Source organism: Ictalurus punctatus, chromosome 3, assembly GCF_001660625.3.
Source record: "Ictalurus punctatus breed USDA103 chromosome 3, Coco_2.0, whole genome shotgun sequence".
NCBI classification, from domain to species: Eukaryota; Metazoa; Chordata; class Actinopteri; order Siluriformes; family Ictaluridae; genus Ictalurus; species Ictalurus punctatus.
In genome coordinates, this window is record NC_030418.2 from 20,909,147 (window position 1) to 20,924,351 (window position 15,205).

General features: G+C 35.2%; 2 protein-coding genes across 3 annotated transcripts; both read left to right on the forward strand.

Moving 5' to 3' along the window:
- The first annotated feature begins 3,872 nt into the window (after positions 1 to 3,872).
- On the forward strand, positions 3,873 to 8,586 carry tlx1 (T cell leukemia homeobox 1). Of its 2 annotated transcripts, none has more exons than XM_017463212.3 (3): positions 3,873 to 4,856; positions 5,957 to 6,194; positions 7,404 to 8,586. In XM_017463212.3, the coding sequence occupies exons 1-3, from the start codon at positions 4,385 to 4,387 to the stop codon at positions 7,612 to 7,614; spliced, it is 921 nt and encodes a 306-aa protein (XP_017318701.1). In that variant the 5' UTR covers positions 3,873 to 4,384; the 3' UTR covers positions 7,615 to 8,586. The 2 variants fall into 2 exon arrangements, with proteins under 2 accessions (XP_017318701.1, XP_017318703.1); XM_017463214.3 differs by having other exon boundaries at positions 5,993 to 6,194.
- A 2,343-nt stretch (positions 8,587 to 10,929) lies between these two features.
- Positions 10,930 to 14,734, forward strand: sdhaf4 (succinate dehydrogenase complex assembly factor 4). Its single transcript, XM_017464059.3, has 3 exons — positions 10,930 to 11,084; positions 11,248 to 11,370; positions 14,425 to 14,734. The coding sequence occupies exons 1-3, from the start codon at positions 10,982 to 10,984 to the stop codon at positions 14,532 to 14,534; spliced, it is 336 nt and encodes a 111-aa protein (XP_017319548.1). The 5' UTR covers positions 10,930 to 10,981; the 3' UTR covers positions 14,535 to 14,734.
- The last annotated feature ends 471 nt before the right edge of the window (positions 14,735 to 15,205 follow it).

Sequence of the window (15,205 nt, forward strand, 5' to 3'; positions counted from 1 at the left end):
AAACAACCAAACAGTCTTTTCTCATTTAACTTACATTTAACCATGTATACCAAACATGTATCTATCATATCCAAAATAATGGTATCTATCAGCGTATCAAGTAATAAAATCTAATTTGATAATGACATTGTCATACCAGCTATATTTTGACTGACATGTTGTCAAGTAAAAGACTCATTTGAAAGAAAGACACAACAAGTTAATGGAGAATGTGTCACTCAGCACTCAACTAATCACAACACTTAACTATGAGCAATTGTCTAATTCTTTTGGTCTTTTTTGCTCAGTTACAGATTTATTTTTGTTTGCTGCTAGACTAATGAGTTATCACTGGTTCATATTTGATCAATCAGGTCTGTAAATGTGTTTAAAATAATTAAAACATACTTGTACAAATATTCTACAAATTTTTATCAAGCAGCCTTTCAAAGAAATTACTGTACAGCAAGATCCAAATGTACAGGTTAATCCATTCTTTAATAAAATTGTAATGTGAATTACATTACTATATGTTTCTTAGTCATTTTCTCCACTAGAAGGGATTTTAATATTTATGTAATTTCAGGTCCAAACTGTCCTGGTTACTGTGCAGGAGTGAAGATGGAAATACCTGGTTTCTTCCCCTCTGACCTGCATAATTAAGAATCTGTACTTTCTAATTTATTACTGAGTGTGTGTGGGAATATGGGACTCTTGGTTCCATTTACAGTCAATCCAAAGATATGGCTTATTCTGTGTATCAACCCCATCACTAAATATCACAAGCTGTTGGAGTATTTTAAACAAGATTATATGGCATATCTAAATCTACCAATTTAGACATTCCAGTTTTCAAATATATATACCTTAAGGACAATTTATTAATTATTTAATGTGCACACTCTATATTTACATTGGAATACTAACAAAGTAACACAGCTGCACTGTAGTGAAAATCCTACATTTGGCAAATTTAAAGTGCATGATTGGGTTTGAGGTTTATACTCTAAATCCAGTACATGTGGTGGGGGGAAAAAGACTATGTGTTAAATATAATATATATATATATATATATATATATATATATATATATATATATATATATATATATATATATATATATATATATATATATATATATATATATACGTACAAACCTGAAGTTGCACTCAGAGCTCTGTATATATGAATGTAAAATATATATGCAGTATATCTCCAAACCCTTATAAAATTGGTTTATTATTCCAAAAACACTTAGCTATCTAATTTGTGGCTTTGTTGAGATTCATTCATTCTTTCATTTATATTCAGAAGCAACTTCATGCTTGTCAGGGTCATGGTGGATCCAGAACCTATCAAGGAAGTACTGGGCATGAAGCAGGAGAATGTCACACTAGTCCATCACAGGGTAAAGAGGTGAGGCTATTCACTATTATAGGCTATCATAACAAATCAGTAAATATTATTGTATTTAGAATCTTATTATGTCCCCACCAAACGGCTCCTAAAATTTTCCATGATAATTAAACTTATAGATCTATATATCTTCCTCCATCCCACACACACACACACACACACACACGCACACACACACAGTAAGATCCAGATCAGCCCTTTGGACTAACTTTTTGCCGCTGCTCTTTTGGAAAAAGCACGTTTTTAATGTAGTCTTCTTTGAACTTAAGACACATTACTTTACAACCGCATCTACACATTTACACAAGTCTATCCTATAATAAATAATACGCATTAACTTTATTAATACTACTCACAGGAAGAAGATCTGCCATTAAGAATCCACAGTGCTTAGTTAGTCTACCAAATTGTACACACAAGGTTTAAGACATAGTTTAAATGATGAACTTCACATAAATTACGTAAAAATGACAAAATGTGTTTTTTTTTTTATCAGAACGCAGATAACCTATAAAGAGTCACTAATCGCCAAGTTGCAAAAAAATCTACCTATATGTTTCAACCCCCAGTCTAGTCCTCATTATAACAGAGCTGAAACAATACTAAGAATCAATAGCAGTCAGCGCATATAAGGACGTCTGAACAGACACGCAAACTAAGCCACAAGAAGCAATTTATTACACATAACTTTTAGACTAGAAAGTCTAAATATGAGAGTACTTTTATGTTGTTTGTGAACGTTGTTTTATTTCCTTGACCAAAACCAAAACTTCTCCACAGGACTTCGACTTTAATCGAAAGAACGTATTTGCAGTACGCGCCTTTAAGCGGCTGAACTGAAGTTCAGGAAGGAAATAGACCCTGATATACCTGATTAACCGCGTCATCACCTCGGCAGCGTGTCTTCCACGTTTCTCGTAAGCAGAGCGTGCACGCCCACTGGAGACCTGAAGCGGCGGCGGCGGCGCGCCCAGACACCTCAGAGCTGGAAACGCTTTAAATAAAAGTAGAGAACCAACAGAGAAATAGAGAACGGTTCCTCAGCAGGTACAGAAATGTTCAAATAAATCTTAAAACGACATCGAAAGAAAATCCCACAATTTGTTTCCTGACGAGGATCCTAATATTCTGTTGGGCTTCCTTTCAGGTTTAGGGCAGCACCCATTCAGCTCATTAATAAGTGGGATTGATTAGATGCCCCTGTCCCTTCTCAAGTGGTTTTTAGTGCGCATAATTATAATAATGATCATAATTAAACTTATAAACGACTAATCAGTTTTTCATTATTTGTACCAATTTTCACCAAAGGCGAATTAATCCTACTACTGTTGTTTTAAAGCTCATTTGAGAGTGTAGATACACTTATAGTAAAATAACCCATGTGATGAATGTTTCGATGGTTAATTGGACAGTCTGAATCGAGAGACTCATCTAATATGAATCGGCTACTCTAATGAACCTCGTGTTAAAATAATAATCTTCTCTAAAGCTTTACCCATAGGCTAGGGCAGCAAGCTAGAGGTTATTCTTCACAATTCAAAATGTATTAAAAATGTATTTTGTGTATGCATCGTTTATGCAAGGTTATTCTTCCCACTTTAAATATGTATTTAGGCTAGTTGATCTCCGCTTTCTAAATAGTTTATTTATAATGGTTATAATAATCTTTTAATATTACGATTCGTAGGCTTAATATTTCATTGGATTTGAGGGCTCCATGTATCCTCTTTTGAGGAAAGCATCGTCTTTTAATATAAAGTCATTGTAAAATTGGTGATTAAGATTACGACTTTGCTAAAATAGTAGGCTAATCTATATCACTCATAGCTTGATGTCTATACTGGCTTGAACTGCACTGTGTAAAAACAAATCATAACTTTACTCGTAGCTTAACGCATAACCAAGGTGTTTTAACGTTTGTTTAACTCGAGTTAAAACATCTAGATTAACAGGGGCGGAAAACAGAGTATTTTCCTATCTGTATGGTTCTATATGCTTGGGAGCAAATTAGAAAGAAAAGTTATGCTAACCAAAATATGAGTGTGATATGATATGATAACATTAACAAGAGGATGTTATTTAGATACTAAACTGCTGTTACTGCATTACTTCATTGCACACAACCATATGACCTGATATATAGCCTTTGCACTAGTCGAGTCAGACTTTCATCCACAGTCAGATGCTGAAAGGGTGAACAGCAAAAGTTACAATAAAATGAAATTCGTGCAAAGTTGTTGCAGTGATCTTATAGGCTACCGAAGCACTGGACTGCTGTAAAATCATATGAAAGTCGAAAATGTCGACTTCTTTGGTATGTTTAGTAAATTTTAATTATGAAAAATCTACTTTAGGTTTTTAACATTTAGTTCTTTCACATTCGAGACAACGAAAAAAAGCAGAAAAGTAGAATTTAGAAGAATCCTATCCAAATTCTCTAAAACGTAAAGTAAAGCTTAGGCTTCATCTGAGGAACTTCTTGATACTAAATTTCTGCTGTTATTCATACTTTTAATGTTAGTATATGGACTTAATTGATAACGTGTCATATTTCAGTGTTTTATTTATTGATTATTGGTGATGCAAGAGAATGCGGCTATATTGTATTGCTTATAAAATAGGATACAAATGCGCTATGTAGCCACCTCAGTGAGAGAGAGGGGATTATAGTGACCTTTGTTATGTCTTCTGTGTAATGGAATCGTCGTTATTTCTTTAGCCAATTGGGTGCCGAAGCCTGAAATCTCTGGTTTAAGCTTACCCGGCCTATTTGGCATTTTGATTGATGCTCCTGTGGCTCCCTCCATCCGGCAAGCCAAAAAGGAGGTAGGGGGAAAACGACAAACGGCTGAAGTTCAGTGTTTCTCACACATGCTCACGCACTCGCGGTTCTGAGACAGCGAGGATCCGAGCATTAAGCCGCGCTCCTGTAGCTGCGTGATCAGGCGCGGCGCGGAGGAGCTCTGGGAGCGCGCGCCTCTTCGGGACCATGGATCATAACATAGGAGCACATCTCCACCACACACACGTAGACTCCATCAGCTTCGGCATCGATCAGATTCTCAACAATGCAGAGCAAGGGAGCTGTATGATCTCTAACCCCAGGATGCAGGATTTGGACTACGGGCTGGGGAGCATTGTGAGCAATGCCTACAACACCATGACGGGCAACTACAACGGCAATAACACCGGCGGATACAACAGCAACGCGTGCAGCGCTGCACCACTCGGTGGCTCCTACAACATGAACATTGGCATGAACGGGAACGGAAACGGCTTGAACGCGTCCGGGGTGATCCGTGTACCCGCACACCGGCCACTCAACAGCATGCACTCCTCCATTCAAACAAGCGGGGCCACGGTGCACAACATGGCAGCCATGGGCACTCTGAACAACCTCACCGGATTAACATTTCCGTGGATGGAGAGTAACAGGAGGTATACCAAAGACAGGTTTACAGGTAATATGACACAACACCTGGTTCATATTCTAACATAATATATACTGTGTTGTTATTATTATTATTATTATTATTATTATTATTATTATTATTATTATTAACTAATATACTATAAGTATATAATAAGAATATAATATAATACACACATATTCTAATGTAGATATTGTGCAAAGCATAATTAATCTGTTGTCTTTATGTTTAAAATATCGAAAATTCGTTTAATATGCTAGTCTGTTATCATTTCTATTTTTATTTTCTAGTTTTAATACTGATGATGTGTACTGAAACGATAAAACTGTTATGGACCTTTTAACGTCATAATTCCTAGGACATTTATATTTTATTTTTTAAAGCATTTTATGTTATTTTAACGTTATTTTAACCTTTTATGCCAAACCAAACAAAACAAACCCAAAAGCCAAATTTCCTAACCAGATAATAGGACATATTTGTTCAGTTGGCCTGTAAACTACACAACTTGGTAACAGTAGCTAGTTAACACTGCCCTACTAATCCTCCAGTAAAACTTAAATAAACATAAATACTCGAACTACATTTATTTCCTTATCACTAAACAACCCACATTAAATATAAATATCTTTTAATAGTTTTTTTTTTGTATTGAGGTAGCAAATCTAGAGCAGATTTTCTAAAGCGATAAATTCACCGTTGTGATAAATTATTAAGAAGATATGAGATTATTATTAAGATAAGGGATTATTATTAAAATATGGGATTATTATGACGCCTGTTGGAAACTAGGCCTATGTGAATGAACGTTGTAGACTAATCAGAAGATCATCGACCAGCCTTAAAATGTCCTTTTACAGACTTCATTTAGGATTTATCCTTTAAGAATCCTACAAAAATATATATTTCAATTCATGGTCTACATACAAATACCGCTTTGTGCTTTGATTAGGTTAATATAAGCCTGATGCTATGGCTATTTGTTGCATTGTGTTTATTTTTCTTGTCACCTTAATGCTGCTATCATGTGCTACATGCTGTAGTTCGAAATCCCGCTCTCTTCACCGCTTCGCTTTGTCATGTTGCTGATTTTTCCTTGCCTGCTTTCGCCCTATTTTTCCCCAATCCAGTGGCCCTCTCACCCTTCACTGTAACACGCCGTATAGGTCACCCGTACCAGAACCGCACACCACCGAAGAAGAAGAAGCCGAGGACGTCGTTCACGCGCCTGCAGATCTGCGAGCTGGAGAAGCGCTTTCACCGCCAGAAGTACCTGGCTTCAGCAGAGAGAGCCGCTCTGGCAAAAGCACTTAAAATGACTGATGCACAAGTCAAAACATGGTTCCAGAACAGAAGAACAAAATGGAGGTGAGCTTTAACGCCCTGCATTTTCTGTCTTTAAAGTCAACATGTGCATTCATAAAGAGACTGTAAGCACTGATTTGTCTTGACCCTGTTGGTTCGGTTCCTTTGCAACAAAACGATCATTTGACATTCATGCAGGAAGCTCTAGAAATATATCTGTAACTGGGTCAATGCTTGAATGCAGTATTTTCACCTTTGCAAACTTTATTTGAGAGAAAACGCATAGATCTAATCCAGCTACTTAAAAACAGCGGCTTTGTATTTAATATATAGTTTATATAAAAAGATGGAACCATAAATGTTTCAGGATTTTAAAAAAAGTATTAAATAGGCTATATTGTATTTTTAATGATATACTTTATTGAAAGACAAACATTATGTTTACATAAAAATGGAAGTTTCCACAGAAGGCACAAGATATTAAACTTAAACAGTAAAAAACAGACAAATTAATGCATTTGTCTTAATATGAAAGTCGCTCTTATCTATCTAGTCATCTAGCTATTGACGTTTTGGACAATTAATCACTGAATACATGTTTATATAACACGAGTTTACATAAATTTAACGTTAAATAAATAACGTTAAATAGGCTAAATTGGTAGGCTAGTAAAGTAACGTTAAATAAATTAGATAATAAAGCAATAATGTTCTCTGAATTTTCGAATCAAGGAGAAACCCATTCTTTAAGCAGATACATGGTTTATCATTTATTTATTTAGGCTATTTAGGCTATTCGTGTGTTTGTGGGTGTTTCATTGATCTATCTATCTATCTATCTATCTATCTATCTATCTATCTATCTATCTATCTATCTATCTCTTATTGCACAACTCATCACTGAATAATTATTTAAATACTTAAATAGGTTAGACCTACTTTCTATCATTCATTTATTTATGTATTTATTTATCTATTTATTTATTTTATTTTCTATTTGAGTATTATACTTTTATTTTTTTCTGAGTTATTACATAGTAAATCACTGAATAAATGTTTGCATAATTAAATAGGTTGAATACATGGCGTCAGGGTTATTATGAAAACTTTCCAATCTGGGACTTCTGATCCCCTGGCATTATTGTTTCTCCTCCTCCTCCTCCTCCTTCTTCTTCTTCTTCTTCTTCTTCTTCTGTTGCTAATTATTATTATTATTATTATTATTATTATTATTATTATTATTATTATTATTATTATCTGCCGTGTGTCCAGGAGGCAGACGGCGGAGGAAAGAGAGGCCGAACGGCAGCAGGCAAACCGCTTATTAATGCAGCTACAACAAGAAGCTTTTCAAAAGACTCTAAACCAGCCTGTAACTCCGGACCCGATCTGCCTGCACAACAGCTCCCTGTTCGCCCTGCACAACCTGCAGCCATGGACTGATAATACCAACAAGATCAGCAGCGTCTCCACCTGCGACTAGCAACACCAACTTTTCCCTTTTGTAGGCTCTATGTAGATCTAGCTCTATATTATTTAATAATCCCGGCGTCACTTTTCCACCAACTGTTACTCTTATTGTGTGTTAGCCTGCAGGAGAACAGATTTTATTTCTTTACGGCTTCTTCTTGTCTCCAGTCTGAACGAAAACTGTACGAATTATTCTAAATACCAGGTGTTTGTAAGATAAGGGTTTTACTGGCGTACTCACACGTGTAGTAGGCTATATTTTTATATATACAGCATTTTTGCACTTTTACTCTCCACTGCATTTTAGATTAAATTACACAAAGTCCTGGGGTTAAGTTGCAACATTAAAAAAAAAAAAAAAAAAAAAAAAAAAAAAATTACACAGAAAATGGATTTCAAGAAGGTTTCAAGCACTTATTCTGGGGGTACTTCCTACCAAACAAATCCGGTAATTCTGTATAGTTTTGATAGAACATGGTCTTAATGTTATGGTTTTAATTTTTTATATACATGGACAAAGCAAGCTACAACAGCAATCACATACTTTAAATTTATTCAGCATGCTACGCTTAATTACATACTTTCCTCAACTTAGGTTTCATATTAAATAAATCAGAGATAGTTATCTGAAACCAACCCTATTTTAATACCAAGAGTCTTCTCTTCGTTGTTCTTCACGTTAATTACAGCTGGATATATTATTTTGCAGTAAAACAGCTGTATATTATTGTGTCAAATACATTTTTCATTCAACTACTTTGTTCAGATAAAGTTTTAAACACTGAACTCAAATTTTATTCCTTTTTTTTTTTACTCAAAGAAACATCTTTTTATACTGACACACTGTAGCAACACAAATTTTAGATAGATATTGGATTTCATTTCAGAGTGAATGACTGTTTTGGTTGCATGATAAATGTATGTCCTCCTCGTTGTATGGGGACTGTAACAGTGTGTTTGTAATATTAAATATATGCAGATGTGAGAGTGTGTCTGAAACTTTCCATGGCCATACTAGAGGAGTATCGTGTTAAGGTCCATCAGCACATACCAAATGCTCCAGTGCATTAAATGTATCCTTTCAAAATGACAAAATATTAAGACATGGGAAACGAGGAAAACCAAAAGCAACCCGTAGTCATGGCGACATGTCCATAAATAAGCAAACAAAGACTGGTTCAACCCTATTTTATAGACTTTCATTTAGTAAAGAATTCAATATTCCAGCATAACTGGTTTATGTCTGCTTTAATAAATATTTAACATTTCAGCTCTCCATTTTTCCACAAGGGTAAGCTGTAATGCAGTTATACAGGAAACAAGCATTGCAAATAGCTGCATTCCAACTTTCCATGAAACTATGGATGATGTACATAGGTAGTAACAATTACAACATGCACCAAGTTTCCAGACAAACAGGACGTTTTGGACAAAAGTCCTTCATCGGCTGTGCAAATAAATAAATAAATAAATAAATGAATTAATTAAATTAAATAAAGAACAAAAAGCCTCTGAAGCTGTAAGGTTTAAAACCAGTTGATACTTTTGATTTGTTTGCACTAGAAACGTAATGTACTATGCTACAATGTTTATTACCTCTACATTTTCGTTAAGTACACTGCAGTACAGTATATGGTGGTCAGAGATCATGACATATGTGAATAAAATACTTGAACACTGAACAAAAAGAGTAGTAGGCTATATATTCCCTTTACATAAAAGTTCATAGTGATACTGTTTCACCCTAACAAATTAAGCATATTGTTGCATATTCTTCAAAGAATACTGTCATTTTTGTCTATTAACAGTTATTAATAGAATTTCCTAATGTAAAGAGGCTGTGGTAAATATTAATGCTTAGTAATTATCCTCATTTGTAATTATGAGGAAAAACAAGATGGGACCCATAAAAACCATGTGATAAATATCTAAGAAAAAAAGAACACTCTAAGGCTTCTTCAGGAGTTATTTAGATATTAGATTCATAAAATACTTGGAAAGCTTTCTGAAACACTCAATTGTAAGGTTCTTCTTTTTTGAAAATCGTCTACAATGTAAAACCAGATAAGTTCATTTAAGTTCATTTTGAGGAAACTAATTACCTCAAATTTTTTAAGTTTATAAATCAATTTCTTTAAGCCAAATACACTTAAATATAACAAAAAATAATTTTAAATTACAAGGTTTGAGTTACATTTTTGTTATATTTAAGTGTATTTGGCTTAAAGAAATTGATTTTTCAACTGAAAAATTTTGAGGTAATTAGTTCCCTCAATTTTTTTTTTAGTTAAATGAACTATCCAATTTTACAGTGTACAGAGTTCCCCTGAGGGTCAACATGGACCACTATTAAAATTTTAAATTATTCTGAGCGTGTACTCAAATGGGCATATAGCTCTTTTGCATTTATGTTTTCATGCAGGTAAAAAAAATCTGTTTGGTCAAAAAAAATGTTCTCTGTTAAGTTATACTGCAGGAGGCTAACTGTTCTTGGGCATTTAATTACATAAAAGTGTGAAAATAATGTATTACAATATTCACAATTAATAAACATGCATATTGTTTGTTTGGTCATTTCCATAACCTAATTTATTATATAATGCTTTTGGTTTTAAATAAATTATTTGTTTTTACTGGAATAGACTACTGATATTGCCCCCAAATTACTATGCACTCGCAGCAAAAGAGATACTTAACTTAAAATTGTCTCTGTTGTGGTATCATTAAGGGTACATCTTTCAAATAGAAATGTGAATATAGTGTACCTTGATTCAAAATAATTTGTGGCACATTATTGGACCATAAATATCATTACTGTACTTATAATTAGCGTTAAATAAATGATTTAAAGGTGAGCTACAGGCACATATTTAGGTTTAAAAAATACAATAAAAGGTTCAAAACAATCACTACATGCATAAAGTGGTTACTGAAAATAAAACAGTGACTAAATGAGAGAAAACTGAGGAACTGCCAAATGAAACACATCAGTGGCTAGTACTGCTAAAACACACACTAATTTAAAATTTATATAATGGCGTCATTTAACCATTAAAATCGTTAGCTCAAAAATGGTTAATGGAAACCATTAGGACAGCTCTAACTGTAGCTATTTTTTATCACAAAGTGGACGGCCTCTGCATTTGCATAAAGTGTCTAATATCTCATTACATTTCCTGTCAGTTTAAATATAGTTAAAAATCCAGAAACTGATAAATTAACAGAGTTAAACAGTCAGTCTGCCCCCTGCGCATATTACGCCTGCGCATAAATTGCGCTGCTTTACCACCCTTGAATACATTGCTGGTCTTTAGTTGATGGCGAACAATATACGTCATTTTAGTGCGCCAAAACATTGGGGCAGTTGTGTAATGTGCTGAATGTCAGTGTGTCAGCTGAGCATAATGTCCCTTTTACGTTTCTGTTCTTTTAACAACAAATGTTTGATAAAAAATGGATTATTATTAGAGTCGATGATTACAGGTAACTGAAGCATCCATCTTGACTTAGCTATATTTCCGGAGATGTTTGCACCAGTTAGTTAGCTAGCTCTAGTTAACGTTAACACCTGAGTGTTACTGGATTACACTGGATTACTAGTGTAACTGGATTAGCGTCTATGCGTTTTGTGATTTCTGTGTTGCAGCGTGCTCAAGGACAGCAGGCTACACAACCAAAGAGGATAAGAAGCCCCTCCGCAAGGCAAAGACGCCTCTGGGGAAGTTCGACACGGATGATAAGGACACAAAAACTACAGACGCCTTTAAAAGTAGGCCACTGATGCACCATTATAAGTGTCTAGATGCATTTACCATCAGATGATTGCATTTGCCATGAGATGATTAGACCAGGGCTGCGCGATATGATTACGTAATATCATTATTGTGATAAACTCGTGAGATATTGAAAAATTAGGCAATAGATGGAAATGCATTTTCATCAGGATTTTGACCACAGGGTTTAGGGTGTAAGGTTTTTTCTTCCTTAAGTCATAGAATAAATTTGTCAGTATACACTATCAGAGATTTCTATATCATAAATGGCAAAAGACTGGATTAATTCAGTGTCAGCTGGCTTTACGTGCCTCTGAGGACTCGCGTGAAGCCAGCTGACAGCATCTTTTCGAACTGCTGCTCATGCAACATCTGGGGGCACATTTGGAAATCACTATCTTCCCACTTCCACATGCATGAGCTCACAGATGCCCATGACTGGCTAGTGTCGCTGTGATCGATAGGGGAGAGAGAGCACAGTGGAATTCACAACACATCATTATCAAAGTTAATACATATATTGAGTTAAGTAGTTATCATTCTGTTCGACTGGTCACCTGAATGGAGTTAATCAAAACCTCAGTAAATCAATGCTAATATAAATGTGTTCTGGGAGTGGAAAGTATACAAACAAAAAGCTCTATGGTGCCAATAAATTGCCCAAAGCTTTTGAATATATTTTAAGAAGTTGGATTAAATAGTCTGATTATGTTCACAAAATAAATCTGTATTGAGGGGGTCAGTGAGAATAATTTTCCAGGCTGCAAAACATTTATGAATTAACACATATAAAAGAGGCTGTTTGACTGACTCGGCAGATGACCATACGTAGACCTTCTCCCATAGATGTTTAACATACACGATTACTTAACACTAAGTACTACACGCACTGATATCTGTGAATTTATTATTATTTTTTTAAAGTCCAGTGACTTCTTGCAGAGAGCCAGACAGATTCTACTCTTCAATATCCTACGTTTTCTGGCCAGAAAAGTGTACAAAACATATCAGGTGTACTACATCACATGGTTGCTGCGTATATGAGGCTGAGATTATTTCAGACCTGACACAGCACTGATTTTGAATTACTATTACAGGATTGTCAGGCAGACTCACAAGCAGCTCAGAGTCAGCGTTATAGAGTATGCTTGACTATTGTATATATTTTTTAAAAATCCTGCGCATTGTAGGCCACGTCACTTTGTTGCTGACACTTTGTTAGTAAACCTGCACTGCATTTAGAATGTTTTCAACCACTTTCACTGTTTTCTCATTTTGTTATATTACAGCCTTCTCTAAATCATAAGCGTAATCAGGTTTTCACAAACCCTGCAATATTGCACAAGTATTCAGACCCTTTATTCAGTACTTTGTTGAAGCAGAATGCAGAATGACAGCCTTGAGGTTTTTTTTTGGGGGTGGGGGTGGGGGTGAAGCTCGGCACACCTGGATTTGTGGATCTTTTCCCAATCCTATCCATAGAACCTCTTAAGCACTGGATAGGTAAAGTCGATGTACTGCTGTTTTATTTTGTGCAATCACTGCTCTGTGGTCTTGGCTGCATGTTTTGCCCCATTCGTATTGTCGAAGCTGAACTTTTGCCGCACTCTTCCTAAAAATGTCTCTACTTTGATCAGCTCATTTTCCCCTTGATTCTGACAAGCCTTCCGTTCGTCACTGCTGAAAAACACAGCACATTACCTTAGGAATGGGATTGACCTTGTAATGAGCAGTGCATAGTTTCCTCCAGATATAATTGTCTTGTCTCTCATGCACTGAGAGTCCTTCAGGCGTTTTTTTTTTTTTTTTTGTCAAACTGATCTCTGTGCCTTTTACTGAAGAATGGATTCCATCTTGGCCGCTCTATGTTAAAAGTCTGATTGGTGGAGTGATGTGGAGAAAAATGTTTGCTAGCTCTATTGTTTGATCCTTTTGGCTGGACAGTTAGCTCTAAGAAGAATCGCAGTGGTTCTGAACATCTAGTCCCTCCAGGATATTTGCGATCACAGAAATGACCGCAAAGTCAATCAAAACTCTGCAATATTCGGAGGAGTTTACAATCATTCAGAATTACTGCAGGTTTTCCGCAGATTTGAGCCAAGACACGTCATGCGACGTCATCACAACATGGATTCAGTCAAAGCCCTCTTCGATTCATGTGCATTGAATATGAGTAAAGCTAAACGGTCTCATTCACAAATAAACATCACTGTGAAAGACAATTTCACCAACTCAAGTAGTTTTCCGCAAAATAGAAAAGAAATCTATTAAAGTTGAATCGCAAGTTTTGACAAAAGCCGCAGCAAACTCAAACATTTTTGGCCGCAACAATAACAAAAAATGCAGAGAAATCCAGTACTGACTGAACATCTGCCATTTCAGAGTAATGGAAATCGCTGTACTTTTTTTTTTTTTTTAGGACCTGCAAAGCTGCAGAAAATGTTTGTTTCTCTTCCCCATAAATAATCTGTCTCAGAGTTCTGCGAGTTCCTGTGAACTGGTTTGTGGCCTGTGGCTTGTTTTTTTTTTTTTGCTAATTTTCACTGTCAGCTTCCAGGCGTCATGTTGACAGAGATTTCAAGATTAGGTTCAATCAGCTGAATTTATTAAATGTGAACTTTGATCAAGTTGCAGAAACTTCTCACGTATGATCAGTGCAAATGGGATGTATCTAAGCTCAATTTTCAAGCATCTCAGCATAGTGTCTGGACACACATGCCAGTGTGGTAGTTACTTTTTTTTTTTTATCGTTTATGCATTTACAAAATTATTTTTTTAAATTTATGCATTATATTTGCAAGACTAATAAGAGAAATTTATTGAATTCACCTTAGAATAAAGCAAAATAAGAAAACGGAAGAGGCCTGAATGCACTGTAGTGCATCATGTAACATGAGATAACTAAGTATGCTGAAGACATCTTTTCCCAGCCCTAGGCAAAATAAAGTGTAGAAACCTTTTGTGTAACAGCGATAAAGAGTGTGAAGACTGAAATATATAAAGAATAACATACATTATGTGAAATCTTAGCCTGTTTGTTTACCTTACAGAATTTCCAGATGATGTGAATCCATACACAAAAGAAAAAGGTGGCCCGGCAGGTCCTGAGCCAACACGATATGGAGACTGGGAGAGAAAGGGTCGCTGTATTGACTTTTAGTTGAATGTTAACATGTATGCATCCCACAAGTGTATTGATATCATTGGATGTGTGTTATGTAGACGAACCATGTAATACATTTTTGAGAAGGTGACCGAATTTATTTGTTATGGCAGATGCATTTACTGGTGTAACTTGTGTACATCAGTGTAAAACATGAATGTTGAAAATATACCTGAATAAAGCTGAATGGCTTTTGACTTTCTTTGTCTATAATATTTGTAAAATGTTCTAACTTCAAAAAAAAAAATATTTCTATGTTAATTCCTTTACTTTTGCATGATTCTCTGTGATGGACTGATATCCCAGCTATGGGACAGGACATAGGGATAGGCTCTGGGTTAACTACTATTCTGACAAAGATAAAAAAAATAAAATAAAAAAAAAAAAGCATTTTCTGAAGATGACTGAATGGACTGTTGTCCTTTCTGAACTGCAAAGAATTAAAAACGTTGATCTCAATTAATCCAAATATACAGTACAATATACAAAAGAACAAACAAATATGCCAACATGACATTTGGCATTGACACAGAATTCTTCATAAGCTGATTCAATAACACACAAGGTAACTATAAATAAATATAATTGTCTCAGAGTCCCTGTACTTATACTAAGGCGCCTGTAGTGGACCTCATTCATCACCTATATTGCTGAAAGCCAAATTTCCA

Excerpts from the sequence above, each read along its gene's own strand:
- sdhaf4 (XM_017464059.3), top strand. The coding sequence starts at position 10,982 with ATGTCAGTGTGTCAGCTGAGCATAATGTCCCTTTTACGTTTCTGTTCT. Across the intron at positions 11,085-11,247 it reads ATTAGAGTCGATGATTACAG|CGTGCTCAAGGACAGCAGGC; the intron begins GTAACTGAAGCA and ends TCTGTGTTGCAG. Across the intron at positions 11,371-14,424 it reads AACTACAGACGCCTTTAAAA|AATTTCCAGATGATGTGAAT; the intron begins GTAGGCCACTGA and ends TTTACCTTACAG.
- tlx1 (XM_017463212.3), top strand. The coding sequence starts at position 4,385 with ATGGATCATAACATAGGAGCACATCTCCACCACACACACGTAGACTCC. Across the intron at positions 4,857-5,956 it reads TACCAAAGACAGGTTTACAG|TGGCCCTCTCACCCTTCACT; the intron begins GTAATATGACAC and ends TCCCCAATCCAG. Across the intron at positions 6,195-7,403 it reads AACAGAAGAACAAAATGGAG|GAGGCAGACGGCGGAGGAAA; the intron begins GTGAGCTTTAAC and ends CCGTGTGTCCAG.